We start from the raw sequence: 23,197 nt of genomic DNA, 5'->3' as shown, positions 1-23,197 counted from the left end.
CGGAGAACCGGCAGCAAAAATCAGAGGCTTTTAAAAGCAAAAAAAAAAAAAAAAAAAGTTGGCCACGCGCACCCAGTCACATTATCCCCACTACCACCAAGCCACACCCACAGAACTGGTAGTAACAAATTTTACATTTCATCACTGGTTTAAGCCCACCGCTGCTTTGGGAGGATCCGGCCACAGTAGAGGCAGCGGGCTCAGTAGGTTCCCCACACAGAAACGAGCAAGCAGGCAGTTCCCTCTTCTGATCAGTGGACACAGAGGGCGACTGGCTGAGTTTCTCTGCGAGGCAGCCCAGTTCCTTCGTCACGCCTTCTCTCCATCTCTTCCCCATTTACTTTATGGCCCTCCTTCCATCCCCACCACAGCAAGCTCCACGCCTTCATCTGGGACTCGGCCCTCCACCAGCTTTTAACAATGGATTCCTTGTTAGATGTCACCAATAATCTCCAGTTGCGTCATCCTGGCTGCTTCAGAGAGATTTCCCCTCAGGCCAACCCCAGTGGCTTTTACTAGTCACCTCTCAGAATGGCCGATCCTGTGAGCTTGTGGAACTTTGGGTGAGGAGCTTTTCTTGAGCTCAGCACTGCCTGCTTCAGTTGGGCCTGCCTTGCAGATTTTGCATCTCAGAGATGCTCCTTGGCGGGAGACGGAGAAGTGGAAACCCACCGGTAAGTAACTTTCCTGGCACATGTCAAGACCGTCTGTGTACAGAAGGTAGCCAGACTAGGAGGGGCAGACATCAGGTGATTCCTTAGGCCAAGACAGCTGGGCCCAGGAGGAAGTGGCCGCTTTGCCCCTTGGCACGGCTGCCTGTCAAAATATTTGCTAAGGAAGTGCAGAAGCTTGACTCAGAATTAACTCCACACCCAAGAAGTTGTGCTCAGAGTTGCTCCGAACAGAGGAAGCTCGACTGCAGACCCTCACCAGTTCCTGAGCCTCCCATTGCTCGAAGCGGTGGAACTGAGGAACAAATGTGGAGCCTCTCCAAGGGTGGGCCTGAGAGATCCATGGCTTCAAGCACCTGGACCTTGCTCTTGCCAGCCACCGATCATCGCAGCTGCCCTGGTGGCCGAAGGCAAAGAGCCTTCACAGTCCTCACCTTCTTCCTCTTCTTGCCACGCTTTCCTGCTTCCGGCTGTCCAGATGTTTGCAGCTGCTCCTTGGGGAAAGTAAACTGTGTGGACCGTAGGCTGCGTTTTGTACCTCTCCAGTTGCCCACAAACGCCACCGCCCTCCTGCTGGACTACAACCGCATTGCCATTCTCAGGAACGACACCTTTGTGGCCCAGAAAGTCTTGCGCCGCTTGAGCCTTGGCAACAATGTCCTGGCCAGCATTCACCGCCTGGCCCTGGTGGGCCTCCATGAGCTGCTGGACCTGGACCTGAGCGACAACTCCCTGAGCCTCCTGCACCCAGAGACTTTCCTCCCTGTGCCAACCCTGAGGACGCTAAAACTGGGGAACAACAGGCTCCTGAGGCTGGAACCAGAACTCCCCGGGGCCCTCCCCCATCTCAGGGCCCTCTTTGTCCACAGCAATGCACTGACCTCCCTCCCGGCCGGCTTCTTTGAAAATCTGCCTTCCTTGTCTCACCTGACCCTTGAAGACAACCCCTGGACCTGCTCCTGTGGCATCCGGCCCCTCTTCCTGTGGCTGGTGAAGAACAGGGACAAAGTTCCAGGTAAGCAGCCGGCTGGCACTCCAGGGTAGAGCAGCCACCTTCGATGTCTGAGCCCCTCTAGACCTCCGTGGGCCCCCAGTGTACAGCTGAGCACATCATGGTGGAGGCGACATGGCCGTGTACTGCTGCCCCTCAGCTGAGCGTTTTCATGCCAGTGCATTTGGGCTGTTACCCCAGAGGCTGCTCGGCTCGGCTTAGTGGTGAAAGAAGCAGCCCGCTCTGGGCTGTTTGCTTGAGTGGTTCCCCCACTCCCCTTTCTGGCTTCTTACAGCTTCTGCCCTCATTTGGTGGGCAACATTAAGCTGCTGCTCTTTCTTCCAGAGGTGAATTCAGTGACTTGCAAACGCCGAGCGTCTCTTGCCCAGTATCCTGTCTCGACCCTTGGAAATGAATCCTTTGCACGTTGTCAGGAGCCCTGGATGCATCTCCCCGGCTACGCCTTCTTCCTCCTGATCGGCCCATCGACTTTCCTGGCCAGCATTTGTGTCGGCATCCTATTGGGCTCGCTGGCAGTGGCCCACCTGAAACTGAGGAGGACGGGCTCGTGCATTTGGCCACGGGCTCCGGTGAGGCGCGCAGGGACCCCCCTGCACTAAGCGGGTTTCGCTCCCAAAGAATCGTCCTTTGGAACTCTCCCCGTGTCTCTGCCAGCAGAACGGCAGCATAATAGCTCTAGAAATCGTTTCTGTTTCCAATGCTTTGTGCATAAAATCCCAATTCCTCTCTCAGCCACTGAGTGGGTCCTTGATTTGGGCTTGTACGTACCTGTGCCTATGCAAAGAGCCATTCTAGGAACCCTGGGGTAAGAGCGGTCCGTACTTGTAGAAGAGGGAGTGCCTGCGCCTCTTTTCCCACCGAGGTGGGCATGAGGATCAGGCAGATGCTGGAGCACCCTTTCTCTGTGACCCGGCCGCAAACTGCGTTTGCGTTTCCTGAAAAGAATGCCACCCTCCTCCCGTTTCTTGGAGCAAATTGCCGTGCAACAATAGTCCCTTCTGTTCCCTGCTCGGTGACTTCACAGGTCTTCCTCAGAAAGAGAGATAAGATAAACCGTGGCATCTCAGTGCCCCTGGAAGCTCCTCCACTGGGCTCTGTGCCCCTCACTCTTTATACAGCTTCCCAGGCTGGCAACAGCCAGAGGTCCCTGTTTTCTGATTTAGTGAGTGGCAGCCAGGAGGCAGCTGAGACGCAGGCTGTGCGGAGGACAGGGCCTGTGTTTGACTTTCTCTTTGAGAAATTCTGCCCAATGGGGAGAGCAGTGCTGGCCTCCTTGTCCTCAACCAGGAAATATCTGAATACCAAGGTGGGCTCCCCCCACCATACCCATGATGTGCAGCCCCGGGAGCTTCCCCTTATTCTTCTTGGAAAGGAAAAGGCAAGAGGTGAGCCAGTCCTAGTCTGAGCTGGGGGTGAGCTTGTGGGGGAAAGGGATACACAGTTTCCAGATCTAAGATGGAGCAGAGAGGCTGGCCGGGCCGTGTGAAGCCTAGCTTGTCAAGGGAACGGGAGGGGCATCCGTGCCTGCCCTCCTTGCTGGAGCTTGGCCCAACAGGTACTGACTGCCCTGGAGAGATGGCACGGCCGGGCATTGGCTTGCCAACCTCAGAGTGGCTCAGCCAGGCAGTCGGGGAATGTCTCCCTGTGGATGGGGCTACATGGCAGATGTTTTCTGAAGTCAAAAAGTGATGCTGCTTATTGGAAACAACAAAGCCACAGCTAGGCCATGTCTTGGGATCAGCCTTTCCAGCCATGATATAGCTGCTAAAATCCAGTGCTTTCCTGACAGCCAGAGTCATGTGATCTGGGAGATCCAATCCCATCTCCTGCTTTGTCTCACCATCATTTCTTCAGGTGCGAAGAATTATGGAGGTCCCCTTCCTGTTTCCTTCCTTCCTTCCTTCCTTCTTCTCCAACCTACCCTTCTGCTCCTGCTGGGCCTTCTGTGTGGTGTCTTTTCCAGCCTCTGCAGGTGACTTCCAGCTCCACCTCAGATGGCATCTTCTGCTTCGAGCTACTGCAACTTGTCAGCTATTTTCAGTATTTGTTTTTGCTGAACCATCCAAGATTTCAAGAGTTGCCGTGGTTGGGCAGCTGACTTCTAAAACCGGGCTGCGTCTGGGGAATCGGGAGCACATCTACCAGCCAGCCTTTCTAGTCTTTGTCAGCGCCTGTAAGGAGCAGAGACTTTTGTGGCGAGTCTTTGAGGAATTTTTATTTAAGTTCAGAGTGAGGAAAGGAAATATAGGCTGCTGCCTCTTATTTTTCCTCTTCGCTGTGAATTTAAGTAAAGAAGTGTCCTTGCAAAATGTTTGTGGAGATTCTCAGTCATCCAGGTCTCGGTTATCCCAAAGGTGCTTTTTCAAGAGGCAACTGGACCTTTAAGAAGAAGCTTCTTGGATGAGAAGCGAAACATCTTCAAAGAAAAACCAGAAAGCCCAGTTGCCTCTTGGAAAAAAAAGCACCTTTGGCATAAGAGTCCTTGCAGGTACACATGCACACACACACACAGGCAAGAATATGTCATTTTAAAGTAATGGATTTAAATTCACTATTACAAAAACCCACAGCAGAACTATACATATGTACGATAACTCTTAATTATTGAACACTGCTTCTTCAGTGCGGCTCTGGGCACCTGTCCAAAGTCTTATGCTTTATTTCAAAAACCCTAGTTAGAATTACAGTTCCATCTCTACTTACCTAGGAGAAGGTCCCAGGGAATGCAATGGGCCCTACTTCTGAGTAAGCATGTACAGAATGCGTGTGGGTGCACACAGGCCAGCTTGGTAAATTAGGATCCAGGTTGAAGGGTACAATGGGGGGGGGGTGTAGGAGAAGGTGGTGGTCATGTGTTGAGGTGCCTCCTCCAAGTTGGGAGTTCTTGAGAGGCACCCCAAGTTGGCACTACTTTGCTAATCATACTCGGGTCCCCTGGGCAGCTGCAATGTGAACTGTGCGGAATCAGGTTTGCCGACTCTCACAAGCAGCGTCAGAGCGACACCCTGGCCTCGCTCGCTCAGAGCTCCCCAGGCCTCCGGGCTTGCCCCTCCTGCCTGCAGCCTGCCCTGGGCTCTGACCCTGTGGCATGGAGGGGAGCAGATTAAGGGTGCTTCTGCTTCTCGACAGAGCATATAATCTTTGGGCAAAGTGGGATTATTTTAAATCTTGAGATTCTGCATCCACAATTGCAAAAACGGATTTGGGGTTCCAGTTTAACACCAGAAGAATATTTTTATAGGGTTACCTCAGTCAAACTCATAACCATCCTAGAAGACAGGCCAGTGTTACGTGGCAGAGAGCTGCTGGAGTAGTGATAAGGCTGGTACTTTGGTCCTCCTGAGTGGGAGAATGAAAAATATTGTGAGGATCAATCAGGGTCAGAGATGGAAGCTCTGGAACCAACACAACTCTCAGCTGGAGAGCCAGGAGGCCTGGCTTTCTTTCCAGTAGGCAGTGGCACAGGTTGGACCACAGGATATTCGGTTGGGGGCATGGTGTTCTGAGGCCAGGGGAGGAAAAAATCAGGACCCTCTCGGTCTAAAAGGCTAGCAGATCTTGGCAGGGGCTTGTTGGCCAGAGAGATTTGTTACAAATCTCCATGCATGTAGCCATAAAACGTGAGAAGAGAGGAACAACTCCAAGGCTCCCCCTGATCCCAGCCTAGGAGAGGAGCAAAGGGGTCAGCGCTGGCTGTCCGTCCGGGGCAGAGACTGGAAAGCACTTCTGCAGAAGAGGAGCAGAGCTGGAGATTTGGATCAACAGACAGCAAAGAGTCGCAGAGAAGCTGGGAACTTCCCGTCCTGCTGGAAATGTTGCTTTACCAGGTGTGAGGCGTGGAAGGGGTTGGCTAAAATTCTCTTTCACAAACGAGCTAAGAAGTAGTCAAAACAGAGAGAGATGGGGAGAGTCCCCCCTCCCATCAGAGAAAACCTTGGGTGTCCTGAGGGAACACTGGCACCTTCACGGTAGCAGCCTAAAAAAAAAGGCCACAGGGCTCTCTGGGTGGGAGGTGGTGGACCAACAGGTCTTTTTTACAGAATGCTATATATAAACAAAGAGAACCATGAGCTGGGGGGCTGGGGGGCCTCTTCACAGACCCCTGATACAGTCTGGAAACAGTCATGTGAAGTAAGGCGGGCTTGAGTTCTGTGCATGCATGGAATGATGACGAGACTCTTCCCCCTCGGCAAGAGACCCGGTCCGCTTCGCTGAATGTGCCATCCATCCTCTCCTGGGTGGGCGTCTCCCTCAGAACTACCTTCTCTGCGTGTCTTGGAGGAGAAGTAAATGGAGGCCACACTCTAGGAAAAACGGAGGTGCTCCCAGGCCTCCTGGTGTTCAGTAGTTCATTCCAAGGCCACAAGTGAGATTGGTCACCCTTGGAGGAAGCAGGGATCTATTGGGGCCGGAGGGAAGAAAGCAATGCAGGCGCCGTGGGTGGATGTCAAAGGCTTCCCTTTGGTGTCTCCAGAAGGGCCCTCGGAGTCTCCATTGGTCCGTCCCTAGATCTCACACCACGGTGCTGACCGAGGGGTCAGAGAGATTGAGTTGCCCAGTGATGTCTGTGGGGTGATACTGCTGCAAGAGACAAACAGACAGACAGACGGGCCAGATGTTAGGTGGGGCGGGGTTGGCTGCGAGCAGCTGATGCAATTGAGACGCAGGTCCTGGTGGGAGATCGCTGAGGGATGATGCACGGGCCATCTCTGCCCCTCGCTTTGGGCCACAGCCTGCGCATGCCGAGTGCCAGTGGAAGGTCCCCTGCACAGGGTGCAGCCCACAAGGGAAGCCTGGCCAGGGCGGGGCCCAAGGTCTCTCCCCAGAACCACCGGGAGTTGGTGGCACTTTCCTCCCCCTCTTAGTTTTAGCACCCTGGGACGTGGCTTCAGTGGCCAGGGAGTAAAGAACGATGCAGCTCAGTGAGCTTGGTTTATGATAAATTGGGAAGATAATTGCTAAGGGTGGATGTAGAGACAAGGCCTCTGAAAGCGTCTCTGCTGTCCCTGCTGGAGGAGGGTGGGCCGGTGCCTAGGAAGGGCCACTCTGCTTGTTTGGTCTCTCTGAGGAAAACCTTTTGGGGAACCCTAGCAGATCCCCTCAATTTATTAGAGTACAAAGCTACTTGTTTTGCCCGGTAGCAATAGCTTGTGGCAAAAATAAACTTCAAATTGCCCCAGAGATTTAAATAAGTGCTATTGTAGCCATGTTTTTTAAAACAACAATGATTGGCACACACGAGCGGAATGTGAAGGGAATGCCCAGTGGGAAGCCCATGGCCTCCTTTGCCACTCCCTTGCCTGGCGGCAGAGCTACAATTGTTGGTGACCCCAAGCTGGACTGCTGCTCTTCCCTCCCGGCCCTGCTTGCGCCTCCCCCACCTGCCTGCCAGGACAACAGAGACCTGCATCATCTCTCAGGGATCCCCGCCTGGGACAGGGTGGTGGGGTGGGTGGACGTGTTACATGACAGCCTCGGCGGCCCTCTGGTTCAACTGCCTGGAGAGCAACTAATCCCCTCCTGGCACATTTCAGCCATGACAGCCCTGGAGTTCCGCCAACTTCCGGCCAGTCAGCGTCTCTTCTCTGTAGACGGGACATTTCAAAGAATGTTCGTGCCACCACCACCCCTTCCCCTTCTGCCCCCCCTCCTCCTGGCACCCTCCACCCGGGATCTCTGGGGCCTGCCCTTCACCCCTGCCTGGGCCCTCACGCTCCTTGCCCATTACAGACCCCCGTAATACAGGACGTGGGTACAGGACAAAAGTCAATCAACATTCAGGACAAGAGCCCACCCTGTGCTGAGCAGCTCCTGAAGCCGGGAGTCTCTACAGGGCTATCTGCACTGCAGCTCACGGATGCTGGGCGTGGTGACATCGCGGGGCTGTCTGTAGGGAGCAGGCGCATGAATGGCACATTGTCTATTACAGAGGCATTGGCTGCAGTTCCAGAGTTAAAGGCAAAATCCAGCTGTGCAAAGAGCATCGACCCTCACCACGGTGCCCCTCAGAATGCCACCTTGCCCGCCCAACAAACCTGCAGCATTTGCCCTTCGAGAAGCCTGAGCAATCCATCAAGAATGTCCCTTCCCCTCATCGCATGTAAACCTGTCTGTCTTCTTCACTCAAGACTGGAGTCTAAGAGGAAAGGTTTTTCACCTGCCTGGCCTTCCATGATCCCCAAATGGAGCCACATATCTGCCCACTCGGCTAGCTGCTGTGCCTGTTTCTTGATGCAGAGGCTGCTTGATGCTGATTTTGTCCCTAAAAAAAGCCCTGAAGGCTCACTGGATTAAATCCTGCCCGGCCTCTGGTTCCTATCATGGCTGGACAGAAACCTTGGGGGAATTCATGAGCATCGCAGAAATCCTGGTGGAGTCGATGCCCTCAGCATAATTGCCACTAGGAGGGCTCTGCTTTGTGGCCTCTCTGGGCCTTTGGGCTGGAAGGCCCACTAGAGGTGGCCATGGGACATCATGGCAGGGAAAGCTACAAGCTAGTTTTGTGGTGTTTTTCCCCAGCCCAGAACTGCCTCGTGGATCGGTATGATCCACTGATCCTGCACTCAAGTAGGATGGAAAAGGGAATCCTATTTATAAAGATTTTACAGGTATAACCAATGGCTGTCAGCTCTTCCATCTTCTTTGAGAGCATCTCCAGCCCATTTCCTCTGGGAAGCCTGGAAGTGGAAATGCCCTTTGATCCCATGGGATAAAATCCGGGTCTCCAAAGGTGGATCCTGGGATGTCAGAGCTGCTGTCACTGGGACTCCAGAAGGGAGGAACCGTTTCTTCCACAGAGGCTTCCTGGCTCCGGCCAACAGATTGCTGGTGGCAGTCTCACCCAGAGGTTAGCACTGGATGCAGCTCGGCCTACCTTAAAAACACTAGGCTGGGCTCCATTTTAAACTTGGAAGGCCTGGATAGACTGGAATTGAATAGAAGGCTTGGCTGCAAAGGGTAAGATTTTCCCCTGCTTTTATTTCTTTGTTATGAGCAGAATCGGCATGGCTAGCTTTGGCAAGGCAAGGCCTAGATAGGTGGCGCCCTGCAGATGCCAGGCTCCCTTCCGGGAGAGGCCCTTGGCAAACAAGGCTATCCCCAGGGGCCTGCCAGCATGGCACATTCCTGAGCTTCGGGGAGTGGAGTTGGACAACCCCCCCACAGGGCCTATTTGCAAGAGGCCAGTGGAGGGTCTGCAAGGAAGCCCAGTTGGAGAGTGCAAGCGCCAGAGAGCACCTACTGCCAGCCAAGCGCCCTTCAAAAGAGGCCAGGAGTGGCTTCCCTTGCCCCTCAGAGACACCCTGTGGGCTGCTGTGCCCCCCCCCCCCAATTTTACTCGGGTGGTCTCCGCTGCGGGCCAGATGCCCTTCCCTGCAGGGCTCCTCGTATGCAGTTGTAATCTGGGCCCCCAGGGGCTGCTTGGGGCGGGGCTTCCCCTCAGCCCAGACCCTTCCACATTGCCAGCCTTAGGGGCGGTGAGGGAGGGAAGCCACTGCCTGACCTCTCTACTCCCTGCGCCACAGTGGCAGAGTCAAGTGGGCACCCTTCCCTCAGAGAGAAGGGCGCTGGGCCTTCCCCCAGAGATGCCTGGGTGGAGAAATGGCTCCCCTGGGCCCACGAGTGGGTCATGGGGAGGAAGGGGGGTTCCTGCCTTCGGCCTCCTGGGGGGGGCATTGTTTAGGCAGAGCCACCATCTTAAAGATGGAAGGGCCCCTTTGGTTGGGCTTTATCTCCCTGGGAGGTTTGCCCCCCCCCCCGACAAAACCGCTTCAGTCCTCATCATAAAGACCTGTCAGGGGAAGGGGGGCAACCAGGAAAGGGCGTGGCTGTGGGCCGTCTCAGTGGAAGGGAGAAGGTTTCAGGGGGGTCTTCCCAGCACCCAAAGCCCCCAGGCCTGCCTGAGGGGAAGGCCACCCCTTGAAGCCTGTGCCTGGCCTGGAGGGGGGGGCGCTCTCAGGAAATCTTCAGCTGGCACCACCTTTCCTGATCTGCCCTGGCAGCTGGAGGCTCCCTGACAAGGTGATTGGGAGTCCGCCTGCCCATGTCAGCTGCTTCCACTGGAGAAGCTGCGGGCGCGAGACTTGGTTGTCAGTGGAGCAATTTGGTCAGTTTGTGCCCTCTGGGCATTGGAGACTTCATGCTGGAGGGTGCCCAGAAAGCTTTTCTCCAGGGCTGAGCCGGCTGGAATTTTAACCACAGATTGGGAGGGATATCCAGCCTCAGCCCCTCAAATGCCAATTTTCTAAGGTGCTGATAGGAGGGGGGCTGCGTGCGGTGGGGAGACCACCCTGTTAAACCATGGGCGTCCCACGTAGGACAGAAAGGGCTTTAGGGCTGTCTGTAAGAAGGCCGTGGATGCCTTGTGGGCCAGCAGAGGGTTCAGCCTAGCCGCTCAATCCCCCAGAGCTGCAGGAACAGTGACTTCCAGGGAAGCTGCTTTTGAGGCTGGCTTTGGTTTGGGAGAAAAATGGCTCCTTGCCCGGAGAACCATTTTGGCTTATTTCCTGGGACGTACCTGTCCATCGATCGGGACGGAGGAGGGAGAAGTGGCCAGGAGACCTTCTGCCCCAAAGTGCTGAAGGCTGCCCTGAGAACTTTGTGGGGCCTGTGGAAGGAGGCATTTGAAAGGAGCCCGAGCTAGGGATTGCTCTGAGGGGCAGGGTTGGAGCTGAACCTCATAGGAAACAGGGCCAGCATCTTGGCCTCACTCATCCAGGGGGAGCACCGACAGTACCCTGGCCCTACACTGTGCTCCTTTGTCCTTAGCAAAGGACGGGCGGCACCCGTGAAGGAAAGCAATTTCTTCAAAACTTTACTTCAGGCTGCATTTGACAGAGGTAGTTTTGGGATAAAAGTCTGTAGGGATTCTCAGTCATCCAGGTTATGGTTGTTCCAAAGGTGCTTTTTCAATAGGCAACTGGACTTAACAGGAAAGTCAAGAAAGTCCAGTTTCCTCCTGAAAAAGCACATTTGGGGTAGTTTTGGGGCCCGAATATCCTTCCTCCTTTGCAGGGTTTTTTTCTTCTTCTATCGGTTCAGGTTTTTGTTTTCCACAACTGAGCCCAGCCCCGAACCTGCCAGTTTGCAGGCAGCAGGGAAAGCTTTCTCACTTCTCCTGCCTTATCATGTGGGGGGGAGGTACTGGGACTCCCTGCTTTCCTGGTAGCTTCTTGCAGTTCAAAAAACACTCTTACGAGCTATACCCTCCCTTAAAAGGAAATCTTAAATAAAAATAAATATTTAAAAGTTTTATTTAAGCTCACTGCAAGAAATAGTTTTGTGAGCCAATTCCTGGTGTTGTGCTGCAGAGCAGAAAAGAGAAATTCCATTTCCTCCTTCCCAAATATTTCAACATGCAGTAGTACATGGGATCCAGTCCAGGTCATGCAGATGGGAGATGCCCTCCCTTGCTCCATTTCTACATGCAACCCTGTGCCCCTGCCCCGCTGGGGGCATGTTGAAAAGCAGAAAGCTGAGAGCAAGCGTTTCCATGAGCCTCTCCTTTGGCAGGGAGTTTGGGTTTAAAACAGAGGAGCATTTTTCTCATTGGGCTGGATTGCTACACACCAACACACAGCAACAACTTTTGCTTTCTAGAGCTCTACCACTCCAAAGAATGATTGATTGATTGCCAGCCTTCACAGCTCAGTCCGGAGTGTTATAAGCAGAGACTATTGTTGCCACTTATTCACATAAAAAGTAAAGTAAAACAAATTTTTTTAAAAATGTCCTCTTTCTTTTGAAAAACACAAACAAAAGTTACAAGTAAAGAATACAATGAACATGTGGCTCGGCGTGAGGTGAGACATTGCCCAGATTTAGAAGGGAAGAATTTAGAGGGAGGGGGACTGTGAGTGCAGGAGGGGTCGGTAACCGCTTTTAAGCATATAGGGACAAACAGGTACAGGAACACTCAGAAAACAGTGGGGGGAGGGGGAGCTGATTTTTGTTGGTATCAGTAAAGTGAGCAAAACTTAAACCACAATTCTAAACAGAATGAAAGAAAAGAATTCAAAATAAATAAATAAGTAAACTAGAACAAGAAACTCATTGCAGTTATCTCTAAACTCTTCACAGAACACTACAAAGCATTCAAAACCTCCTTTGCCCTCTTCGGCTTTGAAATTTGCCAAGGGACACGGGACTGACTGACTGACTGACTGACTGACTGACTGACCGACTGACCGACCGACCAACTGACTCTTGACGGACATGAGGCTATGGTAGGTCACACGGGCAGCTTCGGGATGGGTGTGTGGTAGTTGATGGGATGGTAGAAGAAGAAAGAGAGAGAGAGTGAGAAAAAAGAAAGAGGGCACAATTGTTTTTCTTCCTCTTACCGTGTCTTTGGATGACCTACGTCTCTTGAAGCTGGAGGCCAGGGTAGAGGTGATGGACCTAAAAGTGGCTTTCTTTTTAGGGTCTGGTTCTGCTCTACCACTTTTTCTATCCTAAAATGAATATGTATATAAGCGATTAGATCTCCATTGGGTGGCTTGGATCTCTACACCTAGATGAACACAGCCCCATGTGACGATCCTGGATACGTCTCTTGTCTGTCTTCTATGGCCAAGACAATGCCTACCATCTCCTGATGGCTCTCAGTCCCAGACACACACGTGGCCCTGACACTTGGCTCGGGAATTACACGAGGGCCGATTGGTCGGAAGGACTCTTTCGGAACTAAGTTGAGATGTGGTGGAAAGGATCCCCTTAAGATGGGCATGGGGGGGAGGGGGGGCAGAGCCAGCAGCTGGATTTCTGCTGCATTTTATACACTCCAGAGGCCTTGGCTGCTCCAATGGCCTCCCCAGGAGAAACACGGACACAGCATCATGGGGCCCTAGGGGAAGATCTCACTCCCTGCCCCTTCCTTCTTGTCTGTCACAGCTGGTCTAACTAGAGAGAGAGGTGAGACACTTTCACCTACCACTAAATAAAAATGCTCAGGGCCTTTTCTGAAGGTGAATCCTACGGCCACAAGAGAGAGAGAGGACTGCATTGGAAGAGAAGGTCATTGTATGTTAAAAAAAAGTATTCCAAAAATTTCAGTGATGCTTGGCGTAAAACTTGAACTGTTTTTCAACATAAAATAAAATATAAAAAAATAAAACAACAAAAATCTCTTGAAATTAAAACTTAAAACAAGGAAAAGAAAGGGAATAAGCAAAGCATTACAATTCTGAATGATAGTTAAGGATGCCAGGAACTCAAAGAAACAGAATGAAGAGGGGCAAAAAAGACAGCTGTTGGGTGGTAGGCAGTCAAACCTGGTCAGCACCGTGGGGAACTTGCTTTTCTTGTGGGGCAGGGTGAGTGGGGGAGCCCAGCCGATCCGAATTCTTCCCATTCTTTTTCTCTTTAACCCCTTTGGGAGAGGAAAAGGTGAAACCAGGTGTGGTTCTACCAGCCCGTGACGGGGTGACCAAAAATGTATCCCACAGGTGCATGGAGCATGCGCGGGGGATACATTTCCTCCTCCTTTCCAGTTATTCTCCATGACTCCGACGCGCATGCACAGAAAAAGAAAAGCTAGCAAGAGGATGGGAAGGGAGGGGAGGGGTTTCATTTTGGGTTTTCTTTTCTTTTCTTTTTTTTTCTTTTTTTTTTTTTTTTTTGCCTTCCCATGGCATTGCCAAAAATAGCCATGGCAAAACTGTGATTTCCCCAGGTAGCAAAATAAAACCAAACAAAAAAAGTTATAGATATATTTGCTTTTTGTATTTTTTTTTCTTGAAGAAAGAAATCTTTCCACTTGCCTACCTTCTAGCAATGTACCAGATACTAGTGGTCTGAGGAATCCTCCTGTGAAAAAGTCTTACATTGTCAAACGGATCTCTTAGCATCGTTCTCTGTTTATTTATCACCCCTGGGGTGGCATGCTTGACCGCCCCACAGATTCTTTTTCCCCCCCATGGCCCAGGGCAGGACTTTTTCTAGAAAGTTGGCAAGTGAAAAATGGCAGTGACTAATGTGCTCTTGTTCTGGATTAACCCCTTCTGCATGGCTGTGGGGCGGGGCAGGTAAGCGGGGGAGGTAATTGGCTCATTGGCTCATTGATGGTTGTGTTGGTGGGTGGCTTCCCATTGGATGGCTTGCCTTCTTCTGGTATCCGAGCCTCGAATGTGCTTCAGCAGCACTAGGCGCATCTGCAGGTGGGAATGGGCCTGCCAGACTCTCTTGGCTTTTCCTTCTCTGTACAGGGGGCTTCTTTTGGCGTTACTCTGACACCACTTCCCTTGCGCTTCTCTGTGAAATGAGAGGAGGGCGGCCTGTGGGCACACCGTGTATAAGGAAGGGTGCGGCAAACCAGCGGCTGGGTGCCCTAGTCTGTGATACTGAAGGTGGTAGCAGGCATTCCGATTTGATGGCCAAAACCTGGTTGGTTTTATGGGTGGCATTGGCATGAAGAAGCGGGGTCTGGCAGATTCTGGCTTAAGTCCAGTGCAGACCGTGGGGAAAAATACCAGTAACATGAGCCACTGATCGGATCCAGTTTGCTGGCACGTGAAAGGATGGGCAAGAGGTGAGCGTGTTTCTTCGAAAAGTTGTCTCTGGGGCCTCAATGGTGGGAATGGGGGGCCAGGAGAGATTTCCATCACTTCTACTCTCCTCTTCTGGCAACGGGGGATGCTAAAGGGACCTTGGATGGAACTAGGGCCACGGGTTGTGTGAATATCTTTAGCCATGTAATTGTGCGCTGGATCGCCTAAGGCCTCCTTCCTGGAAGTGCTCCCCCGATCAGTACCGCCATCTTTCCTAGCATTGGACTCCTGGATGGCCAGAAGAGAAACGGGGGAGAAGGGGGAGGGCCCCGCTGGTAAGCGCAGCAGTTGGGCCACACCCAGGGAAGAGAAGCCTGGCTGAGGGCCCCTGGCCTGTCCAATCTCTGGATTTGCAGAGTGCCCCACTGGCCTCCCCAGAAAGCAGGATATGGGCTTGGGGCATGTGTGTAACACCCCCCTCCCTTCCCCTCCCCCACCCCCCCGTGGAACTGCTGCCTCTGTTAGTGGCAAGCGGGAAGGGAGGCCTCTGGGCATCCCACATAGCACGGTAGTCACTGATTGGGTGAAGTAATGGGAAACAAAAAAAACCGCACCTGTTTTGGAGGTGTTGCTCTAAAAACGGTCTGTCCTACCTGCAGATTTTTCCGCCACACATTAACTGCCGCGAACGCCAGTTGCATCTGTTTCCTCCGGGCGTCTTTATGCCTTTTGTATGCTATTTCTATGAATATTAAAAATATCCCGGCCACAATACCTCCAGCCACCAGCATGAATACACCTGAAACAAGCAGGAAGGTTAACCCAAAGGAGACATCTGGACGGAGACTGCAGTGCTTTCTCCAGCTCCCTTTCATCATGAAAATACCCCTCTCGGGCACAGAAGCCTCCGTGCCATCTGCTTTGTCGGAGGCTTCCTGGTGAGGAAGTCTGGTATTTCCCAGGTTTCCAGAACTGTGATGCCAACCAAGGACTCCTGCCATTGCTTTTCTGAGTGGCAGGAGGATAGGAGGGGAGCATCCCTGGCAACATTTCCCAGGTCAATAAGCGATTGGGCCTTCAGAGGTTTTCTTTCCTGGCTGAGGCATTTGAGCATGCCCATCTCCTCACTGACATAGAGGCAAACTGTGTCATATAATATATGTGGATGTATGCTTATTTATTTGTTTGTTTGTTTGTTTGTTTGTTTGTTTATTTATTTATTTCTGTCATGTTCATGTAGTATATACTGGAGGAGGTGACCCTTTGAGAGCTGTATGCAATGAAATTCCATTTTGATGTGTGCCGACTAGTGTACATTTAAAGTGACAATAAAGCTATTCTAAATTCAAGAAACCATTTGCTCTGTGATGAGCAGCATTAGAGCAAAGCCCCATTTTATCCTATCGTCCCATGGCTCAGCTAGGGATATTATAGCCGCCTCTTGGCTCCCGTGATGGCTACAGCTTCCAGGCTGCCGAGAGCTGCAGATGCTTTCAGTCAGGCAATCTTGGTAGCTGAGCATGCTCCCACTGTGGCCATGGCCCTCAGCCAGATTGAACCTTCCGTACTGCTTTTCCACATGGCAGACGGCACGGCCAGCCTGGTGTCTGAGTCTGGCTCCTCTTGGATCTAAAGGACAACTTGAGGGAAGGGACCAAACTCGGCCCAGTTCCACTAGTGGGCCTTTGGGTGCACCCCCAGGGTTCTGCCTCACCCCCCCCTACTACAGTGTACCCTGCCAGTCAAAAACCTTGTGATTACAGCCACTCATTTGTTAAGACTACTCAGCTTTTGAACTGATAGGACTTCAATTGCGTCAATTGGTTTCAGTCTATTATGCTGATCCAGAAAAAGGTTAATTCATTGCAACCATAGTCAGGATCTTCTGTGATAACAGCTTACATGTCACTGAAGTCAAACATGCATTGAATTGGAAGAAATTAAGAAGAACATTTTTGAAAAATTTGGGGAAATCCAAAGAAAAATTAGGGGATTGCGAAGCAGGTAGGAAGCAGCCATCTTACCTGCCATGTTTTCGAAGGTGAGTGTTGCCGGAGCATTGCTGCGGGAATCACACTCCTGATATCTCACCCAAGTCTTGTCAAGTTCTTCCATGAAGCCATTCTCGTGGAGGCTGGAAGCAAAAGAAGGGGGCACGGATGATTCGCCGGGGGAAGGAAGCAACTCCTGCTGCTGCACAGGGAGGAGAACCGTAGGGCCTTCTTCTCCGTCCCGGTATAACCTGAGCTAAGCTTTCCAATGGGAAGAGATTTAAACTGCGCCCCGTACTCTTCTCCCTTACCTCCCAGTAAGGATTTATCCCCCCCGCCACACACACACACACACACACACACACACACACACACACACACAAACCCAAAGAGCTCTCCCACGGATTACTAACAACTCTTCCATGTTTCTGGTATCAGGATGGATTGACTTATCCAGCCAGTGGCCACAGAGTCAACAGAAGCTGGCCGGAATGAGGCAGCGGCAGAGGATTGCAGTGAGTGAACAAGGAAATACAGAAACACTACTCCCTACTGCCATCTCGCCATTGCCTGGATGTTTGCAGCCATCTGAGTGAGTACCCTTCGTGAATAGCCCAGAGTGGCGTGTGCTTGGGGCTCTGACACAATAATTTGTCAATTACTGGACTCTAGGAAGCGTATCTTTGAAATCTAGTGTTTTGAGAGGCCTGTTGTCTTTCTACTGTAATAATAATAATAATAATAATAATTTTATTTCTATACCGCCCTTCTCCCGAAGGACTCAGGGCGGTGTACAGCCTATTTAAAAAACACAGACTGTCATGCTCAAAGAAGCATACTGGCCTTTGATCCCACCCGCCCCCTTCCCAAAGCTCTCCGCTCTCCCACCTCCCCTCTCCCCCACAGACAGAGTACAGACTTGAGGATGGCCAGAGAGACGTTCTGTTTCCAGGGACTGTCTTTGCGCATTCCAATGCCGAAGCCGGAGCGGAAGAAAAGCTCCCCTGTAGTCACCAGGTCACACTTCTGCGAGGCTTCAAATTCTAGTACAGCCGAGTCCCAGATGAAGGCGTGGAGCTTGCTGTGGTGGAGATGGAAGGAGGGCCATAAAGTAAATGGGGAAGAGATGGAGAGAAGGCGTGAGGAAGGAACTGGGCTGCCTCGCAGAGAAACTCAGCCAGTCGCCCTCTGTGTCCACTGATCAGAAGAGGGAACTGCCTGCTTGCTCGTTTCTGTGTGGGGAACCTACTGAGCCCGCTGCCTCTACTGTGGCCGGATCCTCCCAAAGCAGCGGTGGGCTTAAACCAGTGATGAAATGTAAAATTCGTTACTACCAGTTCTGTGGGTGTGGCTTGGTGGTAGTGGGGATAATGTGACTGGGTGCGCGTGGCCAACTTTTTTTTTTTTTTTTTGCTTTTAAAAGCCTCTGACGATCCCAGCTGAGCCGCGCAATCATCAGAGGCTTTTTTTTATTTTTAAAAGCATTGTTTCGGCTGAAGAGGTTGTAGAAAAAGTGCTTTTAAAATTTTTTAAAAAGCCTCTGATGATTGCGTGGCTCAGCTGGGCATGAGGGGGGGCAGGGATTTTTGCTACCGGTTCTCCGAACCACCCGCCGTCATCGCTACCGGATTGGGCGATCCGGTCTGAAGCGGGAGCATTTCACCCCTGACTTAAACTGGCTGCAGAGAGCATCTGTGCCTGGGCTGCTTCCTTGAGCCAGGGAGGAGCTCATTTCTTACTCTAAAGGCAGCTGGGCTGGAAGAGTCAGACGGCTCTGAGCTTTATGCTGATCCATCCTTTGCTCCAGGAAGGAGACCTGGGAGGAGAAGCCGTGAGGGGAGACAGGAGCGCTGCAGACGAACACTTACTTGTCCCGAACAGCCTGAATGGCTTCAGCAGCACTTTCGTAATTGTGTTTCTCCATGTGCCGGTACATGGTGCTTAGCTCCACCTGCCTCCGGAAATAAATGTCTACCGAGCTCTGCTTCACGGTGGCATAGATGAACTTATCCGAAGGGTTTCGCAACTGGGAAACAAGAACAAGAAGATTTTGCCCTCTTGGCTCCCCCACCACCACCCCCCCTTTGCCCTCCATCAAATCTGAACCAGGGCTCTATTGGATGGCCAGGGCGGTGGAGCCTTCCCTCACTGACAATTCTTGCTTTTTGTTTCTCTTATGGTGATCATAAGAGACATACCCTCTTTTTCTGGGCCCTCTTTTTGGTTCTATACACTGAAATATTTGAGTGGCACCTCCTGAGTCACAGGCCACCTGCTGAGCAGAATGTCTGTTTGGAGGCAGTTTGCCGTTCTCATTACCCGAGGATCGTTGATGCCGGTGATCCGTTCCTCTGGCCTGTCTAACACCAGGAAAGCAGCCAGGTTGGCAGTGTAGGAGGCCACGATAATCATGGCAAAACCAGCCCAGACCATGCCAAGGATCCGAGCTGAGAAACTTCTTGGGGCACCTGATAGAGTCAAGAGAGTAAAGAAAAAAGGAATCTCTTGACGTTGGAGAGGGAGGGACAGAAAGTTTTTCCTCTGCTTGACATGGAACTTAATGACCCAAAAGGAAAACAAAAACAAAAAACGGGACAGGCCTCAAGATCAAGGGAGGCATTTCTAGGGAGATCCTTCTACCGACTCCTCATCTCTCCTCTCTGGTGAATGCGTTCTGCCCTCTGATGGCACAAAGCAACAGCGATTTCCCTCCCCAGGGGTTCTGAGGCTCACCTTCTCCGATGCCAGAATTCAGAAGGACCCCCCAGGAAAACCACATGGCCGATGAAAGCGTCAGGGCGTCCTCTTCCTCTTCTTCACTGTTCACTTTGAATCGGCCAAAGGGACTGCAAAAGAGACAAGCAACACCACTTGATTGAGTTCTGCCCCATCTAGGAAGTGCCGCTATTGGCACCAATACGGCTGTCCATACAAGAGCAGGCTTCCGGTTCATTCCACTGCCTGAAAGTCTGAGGATTACCAAATAGAAACAGGTATTCAGACCTTCCGGCTGGGAAGAAAACTCGGAGGGTTTGAGCAGAACGTAAGCTTCAGGATTTCCCTGCCCTTCCCTCCAACTGGATGGGGCATAAATCATGCAAAGGAAGCATACCCTGAGATGGTTAAGTGGCTGCTTAGTGAACTGATGGCGATGGCCTTTGGATTTTCCATCTTGAGCAACATCGTTGTCAACTTTCTGGATCCCAGCATCTCCAATTGCAGAGGCTTTTCATGACCAGTCCCCACCCACCACAGCCACACAGACACACACACACACCGTGTCTCCCTCCCCATTCTGAGGATTCAGGTACCTGAAACGGTCCAGCAGATATAACATCACGGCCACCACGTGCACCGACAGCCCCACCAGGAGCCATAATGTGCTCTGGAACGGTTGCATGAATGAATCCAGGGTGCTGCGGGGAATTTCCTGCAACACAGAAGGAAATCACGGCTGGAAAAAGCCTGCAATGAGTGGGCCATTTCCAGCCAGAATCCGGAGATCTGCTGAAAACAGGGTGGATCAGGCCAACGCGGCCTAGACCGGTTTCCCATCACTGCCACTCCAGTGCTGCTGGGAAATCCTCAGGCAGGGCAGGAAAGCGGAAACTCTTACCCTGCCACTCTTGTCCCTTCACAGAGCAAGAGGAATTCAGGGATTGGCTGCCCCCAAACATGGAGGGTCTATTCAGGAGCCGTGGTGGCCACGCAGTGGTTAGCGTGCAGTACTGCAGGCTATTTTTGCTGCCTGCCGGCTGCCTGCAATTAAGCAGTTCAAGTCTCACCAGGCTCAAGGTTGACTCAGCCTTCCATCCTTCCGAGGTGGATAAAATGAGGACCCAGATTGTTAGGGGCAATATGCTGACTCTGTAAACCGCTTAGAGAGGGCTGTAAAAGCACTGAAGCGGTATATAAGTGTTAAGGGCTGTTGTTATGTTTGTCATAATTGGCTGGAAAGCAAAAGGACCTTCCACACCGAATCAGAGAGGTTGCTGTTAAATTTTATTTCTGCAGCTCCCCTTCACTTATTGTTAGGATTACAATTAATTTTGGCTGGGTATTACTGGACAAGGATTGCTTCATTCCAGAGGAGGCAGCCGCTGCTGCAGGACGGCCCAGGCCCTTTTACTCAAGGCTCTGTCTTTCCATCCTTAGCTGAAGGCCTGGGATTCGCTCCCACTGCTCTTCATATTCTTGGCTACCGTTTTGCCCTGTCGGTATTTGTGTGTTACCTTCTTGACGAGGATGGTCAGTCCTTGGTACTTAAAAGGCTTGGAAAACTCAATATACTGAGCCCGCTCATTGTTAATGGTTAGTGGTGCCACAATCATGTCAGCCTGGCCACTCAGCAGCTCCCCCATCATCCCGTTCCACTCCTTCTTGTTGCTGTTGTTCACCTGCAATTAGAGCCCCGGCCAGGGTCATTCCGTTGCACAGGTCTGTCCAAAAAGAGCCTCGTCTTCAGTGAGCGCATGAGCTCCTCCCTCTGAGCGAGGCGAGTCTGGCCATGAGCTGCTTAGGAAGTCCGAGCAGGGAAGGGAAGGGAAGGGAACGGAGGGGCATAACATGGACTGTGGCTACTAGGAAGCCTTAAGAGTGTTTGGAGCTCTCTGAGCTTGGTTGTTTCTTGCAGACATCCTGACCAGGGACCTCTCTAGTGAAACTTCTGCAAGCAAACATCCAAGCTCAGAGGTCACCCAAGACTCCACAGATCAACCCAGTGCTATAAATATTCTGCTAGTAATGCCTGATCTGGTAGAAATATTGGGTTCTCTTGGCCTTTGCTGAGTCAGGGGAGAACCAATGCAGCTGACAACCCCTCCTGCCCTTTCTTTTCTGAACTTCAGGCCAGCTGCTCAAGCCGCCAGCTGCAAGTTAAGTGGGATTTCAAGTCAAGACCTTCAGCTTCCTCTCTGTGGGGAGTGCCTGCTGCATTGCCTTTTCCAAGCCAGGTAGGTTAATACCTGCATGCCAGTCATCCCTTGCTAGTTCACTTATCTGCCGCCACATCCTATTTGGAGTCTACAGGGCTCTACAGCTCCTCACCTCCATGCCAGCTGCTTGATATAAACCCCTGTCTGCTTGCAGCACAGGCTCCCCTGCCTTGCTTTAGGTTCTTTATCCTCCTGTTCTGGAAGCTGGTCTTTCTTTGGGCTTAAACCACGTCATTAACCCCTGGCCCCCTCTGTAAACTGAAGCTAGTCCTGCGGCAGCTGTTTCTGAACTTGGTTGAATGCTGACAGGTTCCAACCTCCAGATGTTGACGCACGGTGGTTGGACATGATGGTAACATAGACTTACCACCCCCTTTTTTGAATGGGAAGAAAAATAAGCGTTATAAATTCAAAGCAAATTGAAAACTACTGCCAACTTTGACTGTTTTGGCTCAATTTCACTTAGACCGGGAGGAAGGCAGTATCCTTACCCGTTCTTGTGTGCCAAATTTACCGTCACCCACTAGATGAACTTCATAGGTAAAATTCATTGTCTTCGCAAGCTTGATGAGTAAGTCGATGCAGAAGCCATAACAACATAACATTACGCTGGGGCGCCCTGTGTTGCAATGAGGAAAGAGAGAAACGAAAAGATCAACCCTTCCCACTCCGAAGATCCGACTCCGGGTCCCCTGTGCACTAGGGAGCTTTCAGGATAGCTACTTCGGGTTTCCCTTTGTGATGCGGCTAAGAAAAAGGTGGGAATAAGGGCAGGGAAATGTTGGGCGGAACCAGGCTCCTCGAAGGATATTTGACAGCCGTGTAAATATTTTGCATGTTGATTTAAAGCAGTGCAATCGCCCGACTCTTAGTTCCGAAGAAAACGAAAATAGCTATCAAAAATTAGTGGAAGCAAATAAAGAAAATGCCTTGGAGGGATCCCTCACTATTTAACTTATTAAGTTGCTGGCAGCGAATTTTGCCAATGGAGAGAAAGTGGGAGCTGCAGTCCTTCACTTGGCAGTGGTGGGTCTTGGGTGGGTGGGTGGATTCAGTTGGGGCGTTAGATTCCGGGCCGAGGGGTTCACCTGGCAAGGTCTCGTTGGGCCCAGTACAGAGCACCTGCTGCACCAGTCCCCCCGTGCTGTTGAGCAGCGGCTTGCACTTCCCGTCGGCCAGGGTGGGCTTCACGTAGACAAATGGCTCCTGATGGATTGTGACTATCTGTGGAAAGAGAGGCCAGAAAGCCTTGTGGCCTTGGAGGAGCCCCTTGCTAAAGTCTGCTTGGGAGAAGAAAGGTTCAGCGGTCACAACGAGCCCCTCCTTCCCCCCCCCCCCGGGCTGACTCCCAGAGACAGCCCTCATTGGTGAACCCGGGAGGACAGCTCCTCTAGAACCCGGCTTTAATTCTCTCATTGGAAGTGAGCCAACAGGCCTTTCCCCACTGAAGCCGGCTGGGCATTGCCACCAGGCAGAGCCTACCTTTAGTTTTGTGGACATCTCGTAGCCCTGCGGAGTTTCTGTTTCCCCTCCCGGCCAGACGATCTTTCGGTCATTGGGCAGAAACTGTGAAGGTGCAATTCAGGCAGGACAGTTACAAACTGTTCCAGCAGGGCTGGGCAGAGGCTCCAGCCGCTAATGATGGCCAGGCAGGACATGTGGGACTGTCTGTGTTTTATGCTGCGTTTTATACTATGGAAATTCACAGGAGGCCCAAAATTCAGGGCCTTCCTTTCTAGAGCTGAAATGAAGGGATAGGAAGATTCAAGAAATGGGCTGTACGTACGTGGCTCCCGTTGTAGACTCCGACCTGCACCAGTTTGTTGTTCTGGAGATTCATGACACTATAGTTGGCATATTTCCTGTCCCCGTCTTCATTAAACTCTACCCTGCCAGTCACGCCTTCTGCATATTTGGTCTGCATCAGCACCCTAAGAGAAGTTGTCTCGTTTAGGCTTTGCAGGCTGTGTGGCCTCAAGGCAGCAGCGTTTCAGCCCCCTTCGCCTCTCGGGAGGGTCCGGGGGGAAGTACTCCGGGTGGTCTTGGGCAGTGGGACAGGCCCCGTGACTCAGCTGGCCCTCCCTCCTCCTGGAGTATTTGCTGG

The 23,197-nt window shown here is 51.8% G+C and overlaps 2 protein-coding genes across 6 annotated transcripts in view; one reads left to right on the top strand and one right to left on the bottom strand.

Annotated features, from left to right (window-relative positions):
- Window positions 1-688: 688 nt before the first annotated feature.
- Window positions 689-11,858, top strand: LRRC26 (leucine rich repeat containing 26). 2 transcript variants are annotated; one of them, XM_070955495.1, is made up of 3 exons: window positions 689-1,686; window positions 2,008-2,252; window positions 11,761-11,858. In XM_070955495.1, the coding sequence occupies exons 1-3, from the start codon at window positions 978-980 to the stop codon at window positions 11,833-11,835; spliced, it is 1,029 nt and encodes a 342-aa protein (XP_070811596.1). In that variant the 5' UTR covers window positions 689-977; the 3' UTR covers window positions 11,836-11,858. The 2 variants fall into 2 exon arrangements, with proteins under 2 accessions (XP_070811596.1, XP_070811597.1); XM_070955496.1 differs by lacking the exon at window positions 11,761-11,858 and having other exon boundaries at window positions 2,008-2,315.
- GRIN1 (glutamate ionotropic receptor NMDA type subunit 1) overlaps window positions 6,196-23,197 on the bottom strand; it is a 30,924-nt gene continuing 13,922 nt past the window's right edge. For 2 of the 4 annotated variants that reach the window (XM_070955489.1, XM_070955490.1), the window contains 14 exons: window positions 22,880-23,024; window positions 22,576-22,659; window positions 22,182-22,317; window positions 21,585-21,712; window positions 20,392-20,556; window positions 19,471-19,589; window positions 18,893-19,005; window positions 18,479-18,627; window positions 18,028-18,185; window positions 17,079-17,240; window positions 16,193-16,302; window positions 14,822-14,967; window positions 12,024-12,134; window positions 6,196-6,264 (listed from right to left, as the gene is read on the bottom strand). In XM_070955489.1, coding sequence (XP_070811590.1) covers window positions 6,196-6,264; window positions 12,024-12,134; window positions 14,822-14,967; window positions 16,193-16,302; window positions 17,079-17,240; window positions 18,028-18,185; window positions 18,479-18,627; window positions 18,893-19,005; window positions 19,471-19,589; window positions 20,392-20,556; window positions 21,585-21,712; window positions 22,182-22,317; window positions 22,576-22,659; window positions 22,880-23,024 — 1,795 coding nt within the window. The remainder of the gene's footprint in view (window positions 6,265-12,023; window positions 12,135-14,821; window positions 14,968-16,192; window positions 16,303-17,078; window positions 17,241-18,027; window positions 18,186-18,478; window positions 18,628-18,892; window positions 19,006-19,470; window positions 19,590-20,391; window positions 20,557-21,584; window positions 21,713-22,181; window positions 22,318-22,575; window positions 22,660-22,879; window positions 23,025-23,197) is intronic. The other 2 variants (XM_070955491.1, XM_070955492.1) reach the window with 1 other exon arrangement.

This window comes from Pituophis catenifer, unplaced genomic scaffold (genome assembly GCF_029215685.1).
Source record: "Pituophis catenifer annectens isolate HBS135680 unplaced genomic scaffold, rPitCat1.0.hap2 SCAF_17, whole genome shotgun sequence".
Taxonomy (NCBI): domain Eukaryota; kingdom Metazoa; phylum Chordata; class Lepidosauria; order Squamata; family Colubridae; genus Pituophis; species Pituophis catenifer.
This window is presented reverse-complemented; position numbering and strand designations above follow the sequence as displayed.

Excerpts from the sequence above, each read along its gene's own strand:
- LRRC26 (XM_070955495.1), top strand. The coding sequence starts at position 978 with ATGTGGAGCCTCTCCAAGGGTGGGCCTGAGAGATCCATGGCTTCAAGC. Across the intron at positions 1,687-2,007 it reads GAACAGGGACAAAGTTCCAG|AGGTGAATTCAGTGACTTGC; the intron begins GTAAGCAGCCGG and ends TCTTTCTTCCAG. Across the intron at positions 2,253-11,760 it reads GCATTTGGCCACGGGCTCCG|AACACTACAAAGCATTCAAA; the intron begins GTGAGGCGCGCA and ends AACTCTTCACAG.